This window comes from Pygocentrus nattereri, chromosome 14 (genome assembly GCF_015220715.1).
Source record: "Pygocentrus nattereri isolate fPygNat1 chromosome 14, fPygNat1.pri, whole genome shotgun sequence".
Lineage (NCBI taxonomy): Eukaryota > Metazoa > Chordata > Actinopteri > Characiformes > Serrasalmidae > Pygocentrus > Pygocentrus nattereri.
The window spans coordinates 36,587,809-36,608,317 of record NC_051224.1 but is presented as its reverse complement, the minus strand read 5'-3'; the positions used below and the strand labels follow the sequence as shown (position 1 = coordinate 36,608,317).

The window sequence follows — 20,509 nt, the reverse complement described above, 5'->3', positions numbered from 1 at the left end:
AAATTGAAAAATGACTCTATTGAAAAGAATAAAGGCAAAGAACGGTCAAAGAACAAAGAACGGTCACACTGAATACTGAAAAACGTGATTTAATGATTGGAATTTTCATTTAAATATGTTTTCTGTGCTTTTCCTGACACTGATGAGTTAATGGCTGTTCTGACAGGCTATTAACTACATAAATGGTGATTCTGACTGTTATGCAGTTCTGTGTGTCTTGAGATATGAAGGTAAATTGCCCAAGCCAACCTTAAGTTACGCACTACAGAGCCTCATGTAAGAGGTCATGTTGCCCTCTGGTGGACAGATGTGCCCTGAATTGCACCATGTTTTCCTACTTAATCACTATTTTATTATCATACACAGCAGAAATGACCTAAAACAATGTGAGGATTTCAGATTTCTTCTGGACCAGTTCATTTTGGTCTTTTACTAATATAGTTAAGATCTTCTGAAAGAAGCTTTACGTGCTCTTAACATTCAGTGCATAACAGCAGCTTTCCTCTGTAACTGAATGGGGAAGTGTTTTTGTGCAGCTCTGCCACTGTTTTCTATCACTGTGAGTCTCTTGCACAATAATACACAGCAGTGTCTTCACTCTTCAGACAGTTCATCTGTAAGTACAGCTGGCTGCTGGAGTCGGATCTGGAGCTGGTGAATCTTCCCTGGACTGACTGGGAATAGGAGATGGGAGTGCTTGCTCTGCCAATATATGCAATCCACTCCAGTCCTTTCCCAGGAGCCTGTCTGACCCAACCCATAGCATAGCTACTGACTCTGAATCCAGATACTGTACAGGTCAGTTTATGAGACTCTCCAGGTTGTTTAACCACAGCTTCAGACTGAGTGAGAGTCTGACTCTGAAAACCTGCAGAAAAGAAGAAGAATTAAAGTTCTGAATGAAACATGATCACAGAAAGATTTCCTCTGCTATTTCATTCTCTTCCTCTAACCCTGAGACGTACATGGTAGACTAGCGATCATCAGCAGTGTTAGAGATGTGCTGAACATGGTTGAGGTTGTGTCTAAGCTGATGAGCTTTTCTCCTCAGATCTCTCAGTGCTGTTCAGCGGCTCTTCATAAAGGGAGGAGGAGGATTTGCATAGTTACAGTTTCAGAGGGATCACCTCACTCATCTGATAACTGTACAAAATTATACAGACTAAGAAACTTCCACTTTATCCTGCACCACGTCTTCTTTGCTTGTCTGTATATCCAGGTAAGCATTTCTTGTGTCTTCAGTTAAAACAGAAGCTGCATTTTTATCTCAGTAAATATATTTGGACTGGTTGTTCCAACACTTCATAAAAGCTGGTTAAAAACTATTTGTTCCTATAATAATTACAGCACTGTTCTTCCAGTCAAAGCAGGAATTAAGTACAACTTTTCGCCATTTTTAGAAGAGATTTCCAAGGAGATCAGATCTGCAATCATGCACTTGTGTGATAAAGAGGAAAGTAAGAAAAAAAAAGCTTAAAACAAAGAAGTTTCCAAAACTGAAGTGCACTTATTATTAACACATTGTAGCATCGATGTAGAGCAAGATACATGGAGGCCATTAATCCACCACAAGAAGTGCTCTTTACTGAACATGGAGGAGGTCACCACTAGCCATACATTTCATCCTCATGATGACCACCAACCCACACTAACTGAACCCAGTCCCTGATACAGAACAGCAAAGAAACACATCAACACAGCTTTGAACTAAGAAACAACAATGTAAAAATTTAAGTTCCTGTTTTGGAGGCTGCACACCGCCCAGGAGCATCTAGAAGCCCACATGAGCCAGTAGCAGGTTGCAAAATTGCCCCCACTTTTAAAGGTCGCCCATCCTCAGCAACCCACTAGCTCAAGCCAAGTCCTTGGGCATGTCCACAGTCCTGGCCAGCACAAACACTACAGGACACATAGTCCTCAGCAATGAGTGCCCCCAGTCTTCACTCAGGGGCCGTAATTCAGCACTTCATGCCCTACGCAGCTGGGGGCAACAGCATCACAACAGCGCTCCACCCTGCTGCCATTCTTGCTCCCCACTGTCCAACGCCGTGCTGGAGCTCCACCTCTGCCTCTGGTCTCTCAACTGAGCTAGACAGTAGCTGTCTTCCAGCAGTTTGACGTGCCTCTCAATGTGCTTACCTCACAAACGTCTAGAGGCCAGTGCCAGCCAGTTGTAGGTTGCTACAATACGCAGAAAATGAGACCCCTAACAGATGTACAAGACCTGATAGACCACCAGGTGTGTCCCATATAAACACCACTTAAAGCTTTCGTCTTTGAGAGAGAGGAGAAAATCAAGCTTCAGATCTGAAAACATCCACAGGTGTTTTGGTCCATCTATGACAAGACGACTCAGCGCTGTGGGTCTGAAAGGATGCGTAGCTGTTCAAGAAGAGCCTCACTGAGAAAAGGAAATGGACAAAAAGAAGAAAATTGGTAAATCCAACAAAGAAGCTGCTGGTCTTCTAAGAACAATGGACTAACAACGATAGTGTCCAGAGCTCTGAATGTGTTCAAGATTACTTGGATTGTGAGCAGGAAAAATGCAACCAACGTCTAAGACTGAACTTTGGAGCTGTGGGAAAATATCCTTGCACATTTCTTTGAAAACCTGAAAGCAAGACTGGAAGCTGTAATGAAGACAAACGGCGCTCACGCTGAATACTGAATAAATGATACTTAGTGATTGAGGCTTCTGCATAACACTTCATTAAAGAAATTGGCTGCTTTTTGACTTAATGACCATTTTGCCTGGTAATTAAATAAGTCATGACTGGTTTCTGGCTTTTGCACAGCACTTCATGTTCTTAGCAATGAAGATAAGGTGCCCATAACAAAACTTCATTTATGAGGTCACATTACCCTCTGGTGGTTAGATGAGCCCTGAATTTTATGATTTTCTACTGCTTGGTCAGTTTTTATTGTCACACAGTACAAATGACCTAAATAACTACCTTAAATATTTGAAGCACTTCAGTTTTTGTTCTACACCAGTTCATTTTGGTCCTTTTACTTCTGTACTTGTGAAAGTAAGATCTTCTGAAACAAACATTAGCAGAATTTTCCTCTGGAACTGGATGGGGAAGTGCTGCTGTACAGCTCTGTCACTGTTCTCTGTCATTGTGAGTGTCTTCTTGCACAGTAATACACAGCAGTGTCTTCACTCTTCAGGCTGGTCATCTGTAAGTAAGTTTTTTCAGCTTCACTTGACTTTTTCTTCCTGCTGCATGGATTGTTGTCTGTGTAATCTCCTCAGAAATATCCCTGGAAAAAATAATGACTTGGCCATTTTGATGAAACCCTTCACAGTGGAGAGGATGTTTTTGTACAGGGTGTCTGTTGATGTGTTTCACTGTGGATATCGAGCGCAGTAATACACAGCCGTGTCTCCAGTCCGCATGTTCTGTCCTCTTAAGGTCACTGTGCTGCTGGACGTGTCTCTAGTAACTTCAAACCTGCTTTTCAGTTTATCACTGTAGTCAGTGCCACCACCACTACAAATCCTTCCAATCCACTCCAGAGCTTTTCCTGCAGGCTGCCGTATCCAGGCTGTACAGTAGCTGCTGTCAGTCAGTGAATATCCAGAAACTTTACAGGTCAGGGACATCGACTGGCCAGGATTTATGACCATGGATCCAGGCTGGGTCAGTTCAACACTGTGAACACCTGAAAAGTTTATAATTAACATTATAAAGTGGAAAATCTATCAATACCCATAAACTGTTCTGGAGTAAGTCCAAAAGCACTCACAGGTCACAGTGGTCAGCAGCAGCAGCAGAGATGTAGAGAACATGGTGTGGGGTTGAAGCTGAATGAGTGAAAGATGCTGGTCTTCACCTCCATCTGCTTAAATATGTATTAGAGTGGAGAATATTTACATACAGCTGCTCTCATCATAATATAGATATGGTTATGTGCCTGATGTCAGAGACACAGTAACACGTCGACTCTGCTATACAAACAATATAAACTGCTAAATAAAGTTGTCATGACAGATTTTCTTCAGGAATATAACAGTGTCATGTTAACATTACTGTTAATTGATCAAGTGATAATTGATATATATGATAGATTTTTAATGTTTGATGCTATGACAGATAAATACACTATAGAAAACAATATTTTCACAGTCAAAGTCCTGTAAAATGGATCAATATCTGTTGTATTAAGGTTAAGCCTGACACAGACTTGTCACAGAGACATAACAATGATAATATGACATAGCCCACCAAGCCGTGGCTGCCAGGGACTTTCATTTGAACAATGATAAGATGTAAGCAATCACATGATCAATCATTATGTAACTGTGCTGTACACTAAGCTACAAAACCACTTATGATGTGATTTCAACCAAACATACGCGTTATGTTCTAGTTCTGTGTTCATACTGTATACGCAGGCATAGGACTGCATAAATTCTACAGTTTATAACATATCTGTCACTTTATGTACGGTATTTAAGGGAATTCTCTGAGTGTCTTTCTTTTCTCAGATAGGATTGCAGAGCTCATAACAGCAGCTTTCCTCTGTAACTGAATGGGGGAGTGTTTTTGTACAGCTCTGCCACTGTTTTCTATCACTGTGACTCTCTTGCACAGTAATACACAGCAGTGTCTTCACTCTTCAGACTGTTCATCTGTAAGTACAGCTGGCTGCTGGAGTCGGATCTGGAGATGGTGAATCTTCCCTGGACTGACTGGGAATAGTAGATAGGAGTGCTTGCTGTGTGAATGAAGGCAATCCACTCCAGTCCTTTCCCAGGAGCCTGTCTGACCCACACCATAGGATAGCTACTGAATGTAAATCCAGATGTTGTACAGGTCAGTTTATGAGACTCTCCAGGTTTTTTAACCACAGCTTCAGACTGAGTGAGAGTCTGACTCTGAAAACCTGCAGAAAAGAAGAAGAATTAAAGTTCTGAATGAAACATGATCACAGAAAGATTTCCTCTGCTATTTCATTCTCTTCCTCTAACCCTGAGACGTACATGGTAGACTAGCGATCATCAGCAGTGTTAGAGATGTGCTGAACATGGTTGAGGTTGTGTCTGAGCTGATGAGCTTTTCTCCGCAGATCTCTCAGTGCTGTTCAGCGGCTCTTCATAAAGGGAGGAGGAGGATTTGCATAGTTACAGTTTCAGAGGGATCACCTCACTCATCTGATGACTGTACAAAATTATATAGACTAAGAAACTTCCACTTTATCCTGCACCACGTCTTCTTTGCTTGTCTGTATATCCAGGTAAGCATTTCTTGTGTCTTCAGTTAAAACAGAAGCTGCATTTTTATCTCAGTAAATATATTTGGACTGGTTGTTCCAACACTTCATAAAAGCTGGTTAAAAACTATTTGTTCCTAAAATAATTACAGCACTGTTCTTCCAGTCAAAGCAGCAATTAAGTACAACTTTTTGCCATTTTTAGAAGAGATTTCCAAGGAGATCAGATATGCAATCATGCGCTTGTGTGAGAAAGAGGAAAGTAAGAAAAAAAAAGCTTAAAACAAAGAAGTTTCCAAAACTGAAGTGCACTTATTATTAACACATTGTAGCATCGATGTAGAGCAAGATACATGGAGGCCATTAATCCACCACAAGAAGTGCTCTTTACTGAACATGGAGGAGGTCACCACTAGCCATACATTTCATCCTCATGATGACCACCAACCCACACTAACTGAACCCAGTCCCTGATACAGAACAGCAAAGAAACACATCAACACAGCTTTGAACTAAGAAACAACAATGTAAAAATTTAAGTTCCTGTTTTGGAGGCTGCACACCACCCAGGAGCATCTAGAAGCCCACATGAGCCAGTAGCAGGTTGCTAAATTGCCCCCACTTTAAAAGGTCGCCCATCCTCAGCGACCCACTAGGTCAAGCCAAGTCCTTGGGCATGTCCACAGTCCTGGCCAGCACAAACACTACAGGAATCATAGTCCTCAGCAACAAGTGCCCCCAGTCTTCACTCAGGGGCCGTAATTCAGCACTTCATGCCCTACGCAGCTGGGGGCATCACAACAGCATCACAACAGCGCTCCACCCTGCTGCCATTCTTGCTCCCCACTGTCCAACGCCGTGCTGGAGCTCCACCTCTGCCTCTGGACTCTCAACTGAGCTAGACAGTAGCTGTCTTCCAGCAGTTTGACGTGCCTCTCAATGTGCTTACCTCACAAACGTCTAGAGGCCAGTGCCAGCCAGTTGTAGGTTGCTACAATACGCAGAAAATGAGACCCCTAACAGATGTACAAGACCTGATAGACCACCAGGTGTGTCCCATATAAACACCACTTAAAGCTTTCGTCTTTGAGAGAGAGGAGAAAATCAAGCTTCAGATCTGAAAACATCCACAGGTGTTTCGCTCCATCTATGACAAGACGACTCAGCGCTGTGGGTCTGAAAGGATGCGTAGCTGTTCAAGAAGAGCCTCACTGAGAAAAGGAAATGGACAAAAAGAAGAAAATTGGTAAATCCAACAAAGAAGCTGCTGGTCTTCTAAGAACAATGGACTAACAACGATAGTGTCCAGATCTCTGAATGTGTTCAGGATTACTTGGATTGTGAGAAGGAAAAATGCAACCAACGTCTAAGACTGAACTTTGGAGCTGTGGGAAAATATGCTTGCACGTTTCTTTGAAAACCTGAAAGCAAGACTGGAAGCTGTAATGAAGCCAAACGGCGCTCACGCTGAATACTGAATAAATGATACTTAGTGATTGAGGCTTCTGCATAACACTTCATTAAAGAAATTGGCTGCTTTTTGACTTAATGACCATTTTGCCTGGTAATTAAATAAGTCATGACTGGTTTCTGGCTTTTGCACAGCACTTCATGTTCTTAGCAATGAAGATAAGGTGCCCATAACAAAACTTCATTTATGAGGTCACATTGCCCTCTGGTGGTTAGATGAGCCCTGAATTTTATGATTTTCTACTGCTTGGTCAGTTTTTATTGTCACACAGTACAAATGACCTAAATAACTACCTTAAATATTTGAAGCACTTCAGTTTTTGTTCTACACCAGTTCATTTTGGTCCTTTTACTTCTGTACTTGTGAAAGTAAGATCTTCTGAAACAAACATTAGCAGAATTTTCCTCTGGAACTGGATGGGGAAGTGCTGCTGTACAGCTCTGTCACTGTTCTCTGTCATTGTGAGTGTCTTCTTGCACAGTAATACACAGCAGTGTCTTCACTCTTCAGGCTGGTCATCTGTAAGTAAGTTTTTTCAGCTTCACTTGACTTTTTCTTCCTGCTGCATGGATTGTTGTCTGTGTAATCTCCTCAGAAATATCCCTGGAAAAAATAATGACTTGGCCATTTTGATGAAACCCTTCACAGTGGAGAGGATGTTTTTGTACAGGGTGTCTGTTGATGTGTTTCACTGTGGATATCGAGCGCAGTAATACACAGCCGTGTCTCCAGTCCGCATGTTCTGTCCTCTTAAGGTCACTGTGCTGCTGGACGTGTCTCTAGTGACTTCAAACCTGCTTTTCAGTTTATCACTGTAGTCAGTGCCACCACCACTACAAATCCTTCCAATCCACTCCAGAGCTTTTCCTGCAGGCTGCCGTATCCAGGCTGTACAGTAGCTGCTGTCAGTCAGTGAATATCCAGAAACTTTACAGGTCAGGGACATCGACTGGCCAGGATTTATGACCATGGATCCAGGCTGGGTCAGTTCAACACTGTGAACACCTGAAAAGTTTATAATTAACATTATAAAGTGGAAAATCTTTCAATACACGTTATGTTCTAGTTCTGTGTTTATACTGTATACGCAGGCATATGACTGCATAAATTCTAGTTTATAGCATATCTGTCACTTTATGTACGGTAGTTAAGGGAATTCTCTGAGTGTCTTTCTTTTCTCAGATAGGATTGCAGAGCTGATAACAGCAGCTTTCCTCTGTAACTGAATGGGGGAGTGTTTTTGTGCAGCTCTGCCACTGTTTTCTATCACTGTGAGCGTCTTGCACAGTAATACACAGCAGTGTCTTCACTCTTCAGACTGTTCATCTGTAAGTACAGCTGGCTGCTGGAGTCGGATCTGGAGATGGTGAATCTTCCCTGGACTGACTGGGAATAGGAGCTGGCATAGCTGTATGTGGAAGTTTCAAGAAATGCAATCCACTCCGGTCCTTTTCCAGGAGCCTGTCTGATCCAAGCCATAGCAGAGCTACTGAATGATGATCCAGATGCTGTACAGGTCAGTTTATGAGACTCTCCAGGTTGTTTAACCACAGCTTCAGACTGAGTGAGAGTCTGACTCTGAAAACCTGCAGAAAAGAAGAAGAATTAAAGTTCTGAATGAAACATGATCACAGAAAGATTTCCTCTGCTATTTCATTCTCTTCCTCTAACCCTGAGACGTACATGGTAGACTAGCGATCATCAGCAGTGTTAGAGATGTGCTGAACATGGTTGAGGTTGTGTCTGAGCTGATGAGCTTTTCTCCTCAGATCTCTCAGTGCTGTTCAGCGGCTCTTCATAAAGGGAGGAGGAGGATTTGCATAGTTCCAGTTTCAGAGGGATCACCTCACTCATCTGCACTTTATTTGAAGACTGCCTACAGAGGAACTTCATGCCACACATAAAGCATTGAATAACAGAAAGTATTGATTATTTTATGTCAGTATTGGCAAGATGATGGAAGGTGTTTTATGACATATAATACCTTATACTGACTAACATGAAGCAGAATTATCAAGTAATAGAACTTTAGGCACAGGGATGAAAGTCAGATGTTCATGTTGGCAGCAAGACAGACAGGCAGTGTCTTAACTCCAGTGTAGACTCCTCTGACTCTAGCTTAGCACTACAAAAGACACTTATTTTATGATTGGACTGCAAAGAATGTTTGTAAGTAGCTTTCAATAACAGCATCTCCAAAATGCAGGAAATGTATATGCTTACACATCTATAATAATCAACCCTTGACTTAAGACCTGTCTCTTCCAAAACCATTCAGCCCCTTAACAAGCCAAAGTTTTATTACACACTTCTAGAATCTATGAATAGCTCCATTAGTTAAATTTGGTAAGATTTTGTCGTAGAGGAATGAACAGATGATAATACAGCACGGTTTAGTGCAAAATCCTTCACCTTATAAGTACTTTATGGTCCCCAGATCACCACTGCCGGTCTTATTTAGCTCAAATCCAGCAGCACCGCTCTTCTCAAGCTGGAGCTCAATCTCAAATGCCTCCCTACAAAGAGCACTACGTAGGAATTTATATATATTCATATATCTCCTGCAGCCCAGCAGTTCATCTGGGACTCTGACACATCCACATTCAATAAATGATGCACTATTTGGCTGTAAATTTTCATAGCTAGCATAACTATTTTGGGAGTATGGAGCCATTTGGGATTCAGCCTGGGTTTGACGCGACTTCTGACCGAAACGCAGACAGTATTTAGATTTTTATACTGTCGTTTCACAGTGAATCATATTGTAAGTAGTTTAATTCAAGCCTGTGATATTAATGATGGAGTTGTTTAGGCTGTTGGCTCTTTTAGCCTGTCAGCCAGTTGACCAGTCTGGTTCTAGTTAAGGACGTAAGTCACCAGCCCCTCAGTTTAAACAAAAAGCAGGTTCGTACTTCATCAGTACACTCGGTGGTCCGTGCGAGTCAAAGATTATTCAATTAACAGCATACACAGATTTTTTTTATGCTGTGCCACAGTTCAGTTAATGTGAGGTGCTTGCAGGAGTGGCATTTCAGGGACTTTACACCGGCTTCGGACACACAGCTCAGCCAATCAGATTTTAGGACTGGAACTATCCGGTTTAGAATTACCCATAAAGAGTGGAACAGTGAAGTAACTACAGTTGATGTATTCACTGTTACAGATAGATTATGTCAATAGATGAAGTTAATGCAAATACACGCGTGTATCAGTTCACAGTGTTTATCACGTAATTACACAAGTAACATGAGGTCTTATGGAATTACACATGTGTAGTTCTGTTAACTGTAGACTTCTCTGACTGTCACAGAAAGTGTGTAAATACCAACAATATGAGAGCACATGCATTGCATCTGCACAGGGAATGAACACTTTGCATCTCGTCGTCTGCGTTTTTGCTCATGTAATTAGGCTTGTGCATCTCGTCGTCTGCGTTTGTACTCATGTAATTAGGCTTGTGCATCTCGTCGTCTGCGTTTTTACTCATGTTATTAGGCTTGTGCATCTCGTCGTCTGCGTTTTTACTCATGTAATTAGGCTTGTGCATCTCGTCGTCTGCGTTTTTACTCATGTTATTAGGCTTGTGCATCTCGTCGTCTGCGTTTTTACTCATGTAATTAGGCTTGTGCATCTCGTCGTCTGCGTTTTTACTCATGTTATTAGGCTTGTGTATCTCGTCGTCTGCGTTTTTGCTCATGTAATTAGGCTTGTGCATCTCGTCGTCTGTGTTTTTACTCATGTAATTAGGCTTGTGCATCTCGTCGTCTGCGTTTTTACTCATGTTATTAGGCTTGTGCATCTCGTCGTCTGTGTTTTTACTCATGTTATTAGGCTTGTGCATCTCGTCGTCTGCGTTTTTACTCATGTAATTAGGCTTGTGCATCTCGTCGTCTGCGTTTTTACTCATGTAATTAGGCTTGTGCATCTCGTCGTCTGCGTTTTTACTCATGTAATTAGGCTTGTGCATCTCGTCGTCTGCGTTTTTACTCATGTAATTAGGCTTGTGCATCTCGTCGTCTGCGTTTTTACTCATGTAATTAGGCTTGTGCATCTCGTCGTCTGCGTTTTTACTCATGTAATTAGGCTTGTGCATCTCGTCGTCTGTGTTTTTACTCATGTAATTAGGCTTGTGCATCTCGTCGTCTGCGTTTTTACTCATGTATTTAGGCTTGTGCATCTCGTCGTCTGCGTTTTTACTCATGTAATTAGGCTTGTGCATCTCGTCGTCTGCGTTTTTACTCATGTAATTAGGCTTGTGCATCTCGTCGTCTGTGGTTTTTACTCATGTAATTAGGCTTGTGCATCTCATCGTCTGCGTTTTTACTCATGTAATTAGGCTTGTGCATCTCGTCGTCTGCGTTTTTACTCATGTAATTAGGCTTGTGCATCTCGTCGTCTGCGTTTTTTACTCATGTTATTAGGCTTGTGCATCCCGTCGTCTGCGTTTTTAGTCATTTAATTAGGCTTGTGCATCTCGTCGTCTGCGTTTTTTATTCATGTAATTAGGCTTGTGCATCTCGTCGTCTGCGTTTTTATTCATGTAATTAGGCTTGTGCATCTTGTCGTCTGCGTTTTTACTCATGTAATTAGGCTTGTGCATCTCGTCGTCTGCGTTTTTTACTCATGTAATTAGGCTTGCGCATCTCGTCGTCTGCGTTTTTTATTCATGTAATTAGGCTTGTGCATCTCGTCGTCTGCGTTTTTACTCATGTAATTAGGCTTGTGCATCTCGTCGTCTGTGTTTTTACTCATGTAATTAGGCTTGTGCATCTCGTCGTCTGCGTTTTTACTCATGTTATTAGGCTTGTGCATCTCGTCGTCTGCGTTTTTACTCATGTAATTAGGCTTGTGCATCTCGTCGTCTGCGTTTTTTACTCATGTTATTAGGCTTGTGCATCTCGTCGTCTGCGTTTTTACTCATGTAATTAGGCTTGTGCATCTCGTCGTCTGTGTTTTTACTCATGTAATTAGGCTTGTGCATCTCGTCGTCTGCGTTTTTACTCATGTAATTAGGCTTGTGCATCTCGTCGTCTGCGTTTTTTACTCATGTAATTAGGCTTGTGCATCTCGTCGTCTGCGTTTTTACTCATGTAATTAGGCTTGTGCATCTCGTCGTCTGCGTTTTTTACTCATGTAATTAGGCTTGTGCATCTCGTCGTCTGCGTTTTTACTCATGTAATTAGGCTTGTGCATCTCGTCGTCTGTGGTTTTTACTCATGTAATTAGGCTTGTGCATCTCGTCGTCTGTGGTTTTTACTCATGTAATTAGGCTTGTGCATCTCGTCGTCTGCGTTTTTACTCATGTAATTAGGCTTGTGCATCTCGTCGTCTGTGGTTTTTACTCATGTAATTAGGCTTGTGCATCTCGTCGTCTGTGGTTTTTACTCATGTAATTAGGCTTGTGCATCTCGTCGTCTGTGGTTTTTACTCATGTAATTAGGCTTGTGCATCTCGTCGTCTGCGTTTTTTACTCATGTAATTAGGCTTGTGCATCTCGTCGTCTGTGTTTTTACTCATGTAATTACTCTTGTCTAGTAAACGCAGATGACACAAATACATTTACATAAGCTGAACTACTGTAATCCATCTAACTGTGAATACTATAATTTATATAGTGCCTTTCACAAACCCAAGGACACTTTACATCGTGCCAAAAATAATAAAACAAGACTACAGAGAGAAAAAAAGGGATTTGAAGGAAGACAGAGAAGAGCAATCACGAAGAGTGGAAGGTAGAGAATTCCATGGTTTGGGGGCAGCAGCACTGAAAGATCTGCCACCCATAGCAGAAAGTCTAGCTGAGGGAACTGTGAGGAGCCCAGAATTAGAAGATCGGAGAGCACCAGAGGGACGATATAAAGAAATGAGATCAGAAAGGAATGTCAGAGCCAGACCATGTAAAGAATCGAAGGAAAGAAGAAGGAGCTTGTTCTTAATCCTAGGAATAACAGGAAGCCAATGCAGCTGTCGAAGACTAGTAGTAATGCAACTAGTAGTAATATGTTGTAGTTGCATGCTTAGTTCATGTGTAACTACAGTGTTACTGAGACACTTCTACAGTGAAACTGTTACTAATTCAGTAGGTCTTTCATTATGACTGGATTTCAGAAACTGGATTCCCTTTTGTTTTGATTTAGACTCTTTAGGCATGACCTACATATCTCAAGATCATGCTGGTTCTCTTTCTGAACAACATTATTTTATGCTAACTCAATATTTCATTTTCATGCCTAACATATGAATTAAAAATTGAGTTGATTTCTTACTGCACTGTTAATGTAATAAGTGTAAAATCAAGCTTTTCTGATAACAAACATTAAGTGATCGTATCACTGATTGCACAGCAGCAGCTTTCCTCTGTAACTGAATGGGGAAGTGTTTTTGTGCAGCTCTGTCACTGTTTTCTATCACTGTGAGCCTCTTGCACAGTAATACACAGCAGTGTCTTCACTCTTCAGACTGTTCATCTGTAAGTACAGCTGGCTGCTGGAGTCGGATCTGGAGATGGTGAATCTTCCCTGGACTGACTGGGAATAGTAGATATGAGAACTGCTTGTGTGAATAAAGGCAATCCACTCCAGTCCTTTCCCAGGAGCCTGTCTGACCCACACCATAGCATAGCTACTGAATGTGAATCCAGATGCTGTACAGGTCAGTTTATGAGACTCTCCAGGTTGTTTAACCACAGCTTCAGACTGAGTGAGAGTCTGACTCTGAAAACCTGCAGAAAAGAAGAAGAATTAAAGTTCTGAATGAAACATGATCACAGAAAGATTTCCTCTGCTATTTCATTCTCTTCCTCTAACCCTGAGACGTACATGGTAGACTAGCGATCATCAGCAGTGTTAGAGATGTGCTGAACATGGTTGAGGTTGTGTCTGAGCTGATGAGCTTTTCTCCGCAGATCTCTCAGTGCTGCTCAGCGGCTCTTCATAAAGGGAGGAGGAGGATTTGCATAGTTACAGTTTCAGAGGGATCACCTCACTCATCTGATGACTGTACAAAATTATATAGACTAAGAAACTTCCACTTTATCCTGCACCACGTCTTCTTTGCTTGTCTGTATATCCAGTTAAGCATTTCTTGTGTCTTCAGTTAAAAAAGAAGCTGCATTTTTATCTCAGTAAATATATTTGGACTGGTTGTTCCAACACTTCATAAAAGCTGGTTAAAAACTATTTGTTTCTATAATAATTACAGCACTGCTCTTCCAGTCAAAGCAGCAATTAAGTACAACTTTTTCGCCATTTTTAGAAGAGATTTCCAAGGAGATTAGATATGCAATCATGCGCTTGTGTGAGAAAGAGGAAAGTAAGAAAAAAAAAGCTTAAAACAAAGAAGTTTCCAAAACTGAAGTGCACTTGTTATTAACACATTGTAGCATCGATGTAGAGCAAGATACATGGAGGCCATTAATCCACCACAAGAAGTGCTCTTTACTGAACATGGAGGAGGTCACCACTAGCCATACATTTCATCCTCATGATGACCACCAACCCACACTAACTGAACCCAGTCCCTGATACAGAACAGCAAAGAAACACATCAACACAGCTTTGAACTAAGAAACAACAATGTAAAAATTTAAGTTCCTGTTTTGGAGGCTGCACACCGCCCAGGAGCATCTAGAAGCCCACATGAGCCAGTAGCAGGTTGCTAAATTGCCCCCACTTTAAAAGGTCGCCCATCCTCAGCGACCCACTAGGTCAAGCCAAGTCCTTGGGCATGTCCACAGTCCTGGCCAGCACAAACACTACAGGAATCATAGTCCTCAGCAACAAGTGCCCCCAGTCTTCACTCAGGGGCCGTAATTCAGCACTTCATGCCCTACGCAGCTGGGGGCATCACAACAGCATCACAACAGCGCTCCACCCTGCTGCCATTCTTGCTCCCCACTGTCCAACGCCGTGCTGGAGCTCCACCTCTGCCTCTGGTCTCTCAACTGAGCTAGACAGTAGCTGTCTTCCAGCAGTTTGACGTGCCTCTCAATGTGCTTACCTCACAAACGTCTAGAGGCCAGTGCCAGCCAGTTGTAGGTTGCTACAATACGCAGAAAATGAGACCCCTAACAGATGTACAAGACCTGATAGACCACCAGGTGTGTCCCATATAAACACCACTTAAAGCTTTCGTCTTTGAGAGAGAGGAGAAAATCAAGCTTCAGATCTGAAAATATCCACAGGTGTTTCTGTCCATCTATGACAAGACGACTCAGCGCTGTGGGTCTGAAAGGATGCGTAGCTGTTCAAGAAGAGCCTCACTGAGAAAAGGAAATGGACAAAAAGAAGAAAATTGGTAAATTCAACAAAGAAGCTGCTGGTCTTCTAAGAACAATGGACTAACAACGACAGTGTCCAGAGCTCTGAATGTGTTCAAGATTACTTGGATTGTGAGCAGGAAAAATGCAACCAACGTCTAAGACTGAACTTTGGAGCTGTGGGAAAATATCCTTGCATGTTTCGTTGAAAACCTGAAAGCAAGACTGGAAGCTGTAATGAAGCCAAACGGCGCTCACGCTGAATACTGAATAAATGATACTTAGTGATTGAGGCTTCTGCATAACACTTCATTAAAGAAATTGGCTGCTTTTTGACTTAATGACCATTTTGCCTGGTAATTAAATAAGTCATGACTGGTTTCTGGCTTTTGCACAGCACTTCATGTTCTTAGCAATGAAGATAAGGTGCCCATAACAAAACTTCATTTGTGAGGTCACATTGCCCTCTGGTGGTTAGATGAGCCCTGAATTTTATTATTTTCTACTGATTGGTCAGTTTTTATTTTCACACAGTACAAATGACCTAAATAACTACCTTAAATATTTGAAGCACTTCAGTTTTTGTTCTACACCAGTTCATTTTGGTCCTTTTACCTCTGTACTTGTGAAAGTAAGATCTTCTGAAACAAACATTAGCAGAATTTTCCTCTGTAACTGAATGGGGGAGTGTTTTTGTGCAGCTCTGTCACTGTTTTCTATCACTGTGACTCTCTTGCACAGTAATACACAGCAGTGTCTTCACTCTTCAGACTGTTCATCTGTAAGTACAGCTGGCTGCTGGAGTCGGATCTGGAGATGGTGAATCTTCCCTGGACTGACTGGGAATAGTAGCCGGTATTGCTGTGTGTGGATGTTTCAATATATGCAATCCACTCCGGTCCTTTTCCATGAGCCTGTCTGACCCAACCCATAGCAGAGCTACTGAATGTGAATCCAGATGCTGTACAGGTCAGTTTATGAGACTCTCCAGGTTTTTTAACCACAGCTTCAGACTGAGTGAGAGTCTGACTCTGAAAACCTGCAGAAAAGAAGAAGAATTAAAGTTCTGAATGAAACATGATCACAGAAAGATTTCCTCTGCTATTTCATTCTCTTCCTCTAACCCTGAGACGTACATGGTAGACTAGCGATCATCAGCAGTGTTAGAGATGTGCTGAACATGGTTGAGGTTGTGTCTGAGCTGATGAGCTTTTCTCCGCAGATCTCTCAGTGCTGTTCAGCGGCTCTTCATAAAGGGAGGAGGAGGATTTGCATAGTTACAGTTTCAGGTGGATCACCTCACTCATCGGCTGATGTCACGATTGGCTCCTCCCACTCCTCTATGTGATTTCTGTTTTGGTCTAGTCCACATGCTTTCTTTGTTTGTCCATCACAGTCCAGCCCCCTTGTTTTCGTGACTCCGCCCCGATTTTTTCCACCTTTCTCTCGTTATCCCTGTTTGTATTTTAGCCCTGTGTTTTCCTGAGTTTCTTTTTGTCTTTGTTTGTACGTTTAATGTATTTAATGTATCATATGCACTGTTTGAACTGTATTATTTGGATTCTGTGTTTATTTCATGATAGCCGTCCCTCCTGCTCTCCATGTTGGCTTCCTGAACCTAGACTGTTTTGACAATGACCCTGGATTTGCCCCAAATAAATCTCTTTACTCAGCACGTGCTTCTGCTTCCTCATCGCTCCATGTTACAGCTTACCTTAAGTTCTCAGAACATTCATATTGTGTACATAACAGTAGAGTTTTGTTCACCTGTGTGTAGTTAAGCTTTTGTTGTATTTTCCAGTATATGTGAAGCTAAAGCTCCGCCACTCGACAAATTTACTTATTTTTACGTCATCAGATGTTGTTCAGAAGTTTGCCTGTTCTCCTCGTGTCTGTGTGGGTTTCTACTGGGTGCTCCTCCCATAGTCCAAAGACATGCATTCAGGCTAATAGGACATGCTAAATTGCCCCTAGGTGTGAATGCACATGTCTGTGTATATGCCCTGTGATGGACTGGCGACCTGCCCAGGGTGTATCATGCTTTCCGCCAAGTGAACACTGGGATAGGCTCCAGCAGCACCACCTATCTTTCTATCTGACGTGCCACTAAATCAGGACCACAAAATACCAAATAAAATCTATGCACAGCAGCACAAGTGACACCACACCCCCAGCAAATACACCTGATTCCAGCTGTCAGTCCAAAGAGACTCTATAAACATGGTTTTTCAAGGGTTCTCTAGTAAGGAAAATGGTTCTGTACAGAACCTTGAACACTCAAAGAACCTTTTACATGGTTAGAGGGATCATTGCATCATGAAAGGGTCTTAAGAACTGGTTTTATATGGCACCCCAAAAGGTTCTTCTATTGCTGAAATGTCAAGCTTGTAACAATAGCAGAGCCTTTTTGGGTGCTAAATAGAACCCTTTTCAAAAAGCTTTTATATAGAACCATCCATAGCACATTCATACACGTTTTCCATCAATCTGAAGAGCCTTGTCATGACACAAAGAACCCTTCAAATATATAAAAGCTACTATACAGAACCATTTTCATTACTAAAGAACTCTTGCAGAACCATATTTTATAAGAGCGTAAGGTAGGCGGGCCCCCTCTGCCTGTCAACACTGAAATAGCCAATGTAGGCCGAGAATTAGTAGTTAGCATTGTCCGCCAAGTATTTGAAGTTTTCCAATAATGAAGCGTTAATGGCAGACAAATAAATGCAGTGCCCTCACCATACCAGATAGTTATCATCATAGAATGGGAGAAATCTAATGTGATGACTAAATTGAACAAAAAATAACATATATTCAGTAATATTTTGCAAAAAAAAATGCTATTAGTAAATAATGAAGGGAATTCATGGGTTTCAAGGACAGAAAGAGGGAAAGTATGTTCTACTCTTCACATGAAACTCCTAAAGGAATGTTTGAAAAATATTGCAAAGTATTTTTAATCTTTAGCACTCCCTACAGATCAGATTGGGTCATACGTAAGATTGGATGCCCTACTTTAACCACTCTGGGGAGTTTTTGTACAGCTGGCTCACATGTTTGTGCCACTGTGCTTTCTTGCACAGTAATACACAGCTGAGTCCTGTTCAGTCAAGCCGGTCAGCTTCAGATACACCAGGTTTTGGGAGTTTTGTCTGGTAATTTCAGTACGACCCTCAGCAGGTTTGGCATATATAGCACTGCTGGCATCATACCAGATAAGCCCAATCCACTGCAGTGGTTTTCCAGCCTGTTGTCTGATCCAGTGCATGTCATAGCCTCCAAAGTTAAATCCAGATCCTCTGCAGGAGAGACTCAGAGTTTCTCCAGGTTTTTTCTGAACTGCAGTTTCTAATGATTCCATACTTTGACATTTCACACCTGTAGAAAGTAAAATATTTGATAATTAAGTATTTGTCAATTCCACAGCCTACAAATAAAGTACTGGATAAAATATTGAATCAGGAACTCACCAGTGAAGCTGAGTAGTGTCAGTAGTAAGGAGAGTGTGATCTTCATGGTGAGTGTTGATGAGACTCTACTGCTCCACTCAGCTCAGCAGCACATAAGTACTGGATGGAGCCACAACACACTGGATTTGCATCATGATGTCATGGATGGTGGGGGGAACTTTTAGCCTGGATAAGCTGAATTTACTGTAAGAAAATTGAGGAAACCAGCTGCCTTAAAAAAGTTCAATAATGTGTAATGAAAACATGAAGTTATTATGCCTAAAAGGCGAGTCGATTCATGTTTTTATTATACTAATTGGCTTTTTCAATAATTCTACTTAATATGTTGAGTTCTGCTATTTCCAAATATCAACTCTGACATCAGCCAAAACTGGCCTTACTTTTCACTGATAATGTGTGTGGAGTCAGAAAACTAAACCAGCATCTCTCAAGCATACAGATATATATACGCTATGTGGCCAAAATTATGTGGACAGTATGACTATCGCTTCTATATGAGCTTGTTAGAGATTCACACTCCAAAATATGAGGAATTACTATGGAATTGGGCCTCCTGTTGTGGCTTCTGGGAAGGCTGTACCCAGGATTTTGGAGTGCGTTTGTGGAAATTTGAGCCCATTCAGTCAAAGGAGCATTTGTGAGGTCAGGAACTAATGTTGAACGAGAAGACCTTCTAAAGGTTCTGAAGGTGTTCAGGGGAGTTGAGATCAGGGCTCTGTGCAGGCCGCTAGAGTTCCTCTATTTACTGTGGCTTGTGCACAGGAACATGCTGGAACAATCTTTAGATGTAAATTCATAGAGTTTTATTTGGCTTAAAACTGGTTCTAAGGAACTTCATTCTTTTTAGATGATGTTGTAATTTGAAACTTTCATCCATAAGAAACTGTATTTTTTTGAGATGATGTTCCCCTTTGCTGGTCATATGTCTCTGAATTACACTATATTACACTGTTTTAGTGACTAATGTTCATGCATGGCATTAAGAATTAAAAAGGGAGTGAGTTTTCATTTTATTCCTAATTTAACAGTTACACTAAACAAAAAGTGCTCCTAACATTGACGGCATAACAGCAGCTTTCCTCTGTAACTGAATGGGGGAGTGTTTTTGTGCAGCTCTGCCACTGTTTTCTATCACTGTGAGACTCTTGCACAGTAATACACAGCAGTGTCTTCACTCTTCAGACTGTTCATCTGTAAGTACAGCTGGCTGCTGGAGTCGGATCTGGAGACTGTAAATCTTCCCTGGACTGACTGGGAATAGTAGATGGGAGAGCTTGCTGTGCCAATATATGCAATCCACTCCAGTCCTTTTCCAGGAGCCTGTCTGATCCAGCCCATATAATAGCTACTGAATGATGATCCAGATGCTGTACAGGTCAGTTTATGAGACTCTCCAGGTTTTTTAACCACAGCTTCAGACTGAGTGAGAGTCTGACTCTGAAAACCTGCAGAAAAGAAGAAGAATTAAAGTTCTGAATGAAACATGATCACAGAAAGATTTCCTCTGCTATTTCATTCTCTTCCTCTAACCCTGAGACGTACATGGTAGACTAGCGATCATCAGCAGTGTTAGAGATGTGCTGAACATGGTTGAGGTTGTGTCTGAGCTGATGAGCTTTTCTCCTCAGATCTCTCAGTGCTGTTCAGCGGCTCTTCATAAAGGGAGGAGGAGGATTTGCATAGTTACAGTTTCAGAGGGATCACCTCCCTCATCTGCACTTTAGTTGATACAGAGGGAGTTTAGGACACAGAAATGAGAATTGAATGACATGGAAAAATAAATGCTTGATTGTTTATGAACAGATTATGTCAACGCTGGAAATATGAAAAGAAATGTTTTAAGAAATAAATTAGATTACACTAGAATAACAGCTCATAATATAAAGTGTCAAACATCAGTTCCATTCAAAACACTGTTATGACGTATCATTTCCGTGGCATAGAACTCTATAGTGATATTTCAGTCAGCTCCATGTTGGCAGGAATAGAGTTCATGAATGCAAACTGTACTTTTGTACTTTAGCTGGTTAAAATACGTTGTACTGTCACACAATGTTCTTAAGTAGGCCTCTTGTGTCAGTACAATTTTGTTTA

At 41.6% G+C, this 20,509-nt stretch overlaps 2 gene segments (V, D, J or C); both read right to left on the bottom strand.

Annotated features, from left to right (window-relative positions):
- The window catches only part of LOC108414177, a 512,138-nt gene that overhangs the window by 459,153 nt on the left and 32,476 nt on the right, over window positions 1-20,509 (bottom strand).
- LOC119265132 lies at window positions 3,350-3,830 on the bottom strand. The segment is given in 2 exon segments: window positions 3,350-3,666; window positions 3,751-3,830. Coding segments are annotated over 2 exon segments (360 nt in total).